Source organism: Helobdella robusta (genome assembly GCF_000326865.2).
Source record: "Helobdella robusta unplaced genomic scaffold HELROscaffold_152, whole genome shotgun sequence".
Taxonomy (NCBI): domain Eukaryota; kingdom Metazoa; phylum Annelida; class Clitellata; order Rhynchobdellida; family Glossiphoniidae; genus Helobdella; species Helobdella robusta.
The window spans coordinates 55,221-57,660 of record NW_008703850.1 but is presented as its reverse complement, the minus strand read 5'-3'; the positions used below and the strand labels follow the sequence as shown (position 1 = coordinate 57,660).

The 2,440-nt window shown below is 31.4% G+C and overlaps 1 protein-coding gene across 1 annotated transcript; it reads left to right on the top strand.

The window, feature by feature from the left end:
• Nucleotides 1-723: 723 nt before the first annotated feature.
• Nucleotides 724-1,835, top strand: HELRODRAFT_184080 (hypothetical protein; the record flags this gene model as incomplete). Its single annotated transcript, XM_009015370.1, has 2 exons — nucleotides 724-1,419; nucleotides 1,761-1,835. 2 exons carry the CDS (start codon nucleotides 724-726, stop codon nucleotides 1,833-1,835), a joined length of 771 nt encoding a protein of 256 aa, XP_009013618.1.
• Nucleotides 1,836-2,440: the final 605 nt, after the last annotated feature.

Genomic DNA, 2,440 nt, shown 5'->3' with positions numbered 1-2,440 from the left:
TAGTTAGTTTTGTGATCGTTAAGGTGATGGCGATGATGAAAGCATTGATTGCGACGATGATGATGATAATGATAGCAATTGCTGTTATGATGATAATGACCATAACTGTAATGGTTGTGATTTTTGTTGATTTTTATATAAATAAGTAAAACTTTTAAAAGCTTTTTATACTCATTAATTGGTATACTGAATTTAAATTCCATGGGAAGTCCTCGAACATCTATTACAAGACTCAGAAACGAACAGACATGAAGTCCATACACGCGTGAAAAAAATGGTAATTGGTTTCTAAAATTTGTTTATTACTTTGCAATATTCAATTTTGCAGAAACCTTTTCGTTGCTCAATACGATTATTATTCAAGTTATTAATTTGTATTTACATTATAGTTCCTTCAAGTTGACGTGATTTCTTGTGCGTTAAAGTTGTTTTTCTCATCGCATATATGCGCAACCGTACTTATTAATTATTTATTAAGATAAATTATTATTGACACTGTTAATATATATTTATTTTCCTTATTATTATTGTATGGGATCGAATCGCTTATTCTCAAGCAAAATATATTTATACAGAAATACCGCCCATCCCTATTTTAATATCTATGCGCTAGATTAGTGTTTTAAGGGGCAATTAGAACAGTACTCTTCGTTTCATCGTCCTTGTTGGCTGTGTGTTTCTTTAGTGAATAAATCTTGTTGGAGCACGTGTTTATTTGTTAAAATGTCAGCAAAATTTGATCTCTGCCAAGAAAAAAAAGACATTATGAAGGACAAACTCGTCAAATGCAGCTCTCGCCTTGAAAAGAAGAAAACAGGCGCTTCAGACACAACAATGCCGCTGCGACTCAATCCTTTCAGCACGACGCTCGTAGAGGCGTGGTTCATCTATTTTGAGAGCGTGCTACGATGTCGGGGAATCAGCGACAAAAAAGTTTTTCACCAACTCTTGTTAGAAAGTTTATCGTTGGAGACGATCGAAGAAATAGAGGATGAAATCGTCTCCGCAACTACGTACAATGTATTGAAGGAGAATTTAATTAATAAATATTCTTTTTCGCAGAAAAAGTCAGTGGAACATTTAACAAAGTCAACTAGCGCAGGATCATTGAACGACTCACTGCATCAATTAGCAGCTGTTGTCAACCAGTTGCATGATTGCAATAACAAAAAGTCACGCGACGCCGTACCAAAACTTGCCGAACAAATTTGTGGACGTTGTGAGCGAAGCCTGTCACACGATGAAGCTGTTCTAAGAAATATTTGCTGGTACCACAAGCGGTTTGCTGAAAATTCTAAAAAATGCGTGCCACCGTGCAGTTATTATTCTGAGGCTGTGGCAACAACTAGTCGCAAAAAGTCCAATCGCCATCTCAATCATGCTTCAGCAAGCAAAGAGAGATCAAAGACCAGCAAACAAGTCTCAACATGCAACAACAACAAACACACGTGTTCTTTGGTAGTTAATATCATTTTAACATTGTTTATTTTATTCATTGTAATTAGCAACATTATTTGAATGTTTTAATTTTGATTATCTCGATATTTCATGTACGAATTTTTTTAATTTAATTTTTTTAATGTATGTTTTCTATGTTTATCATACTATATCAATATATCAAGCAACACACACACACACACACACGGACAAACACACATACATGCACTCAACTACTTAACTATGGTTGAAATAAATTCATTTAAATCATATTTTATTAAATATGAATAAAATAAATATGTAAATACCACTACAATGATTAGCTGGAGCACGATTTACGTTTTGTGTTAGATTTTATCACCTGCCGATTTTTGGTCGTGTTTAATTTATACCAATAGAAAAAATAAAATTATATTTAATTTTAAAAATATTCATATAAAACAAATTATTTGCGTTAAATACCATTTTTTCATATTTGTTATAAATTATTTAGTTGCAAGAAATTCAATAGGAAATATTAACAAAATTAAAAATCTAATTAAAATCACTAGAAAATAATTAATGAAATGACTAGTTAATGACTTATAGTAAGTTACATGTTCAATAATATGTGAAAAGAATGTTCAAAAAGTAAAAATGATTTAAGCTTAAAAAGCATGGGAAATAATATAATGATTTAAAAATCGAATAAAAAATAAAATTAATTGATTGCCTTGTTAACGACTTAGTAAGTTAGTTTTGTGATCGTTAAGGTGATGGCGATGATGAAAGCATTGATTGCGACGATGATGATGATAATGATAGCAATTGCTGTTATGATGATAATGACCATAACTGTAATGGTTGTGATTTTTGTTGATTTTTATATAAATAAGTAAAACTTTTAAAAGCTTTTTATACTCATTAATTGGTATACTGAATTTAAATTCCATGGGAAGTCCTCGAACATCTATTACAAGACTCAGAAACGAACAGACATGAAGTCCATACACGCGTGAAAAAA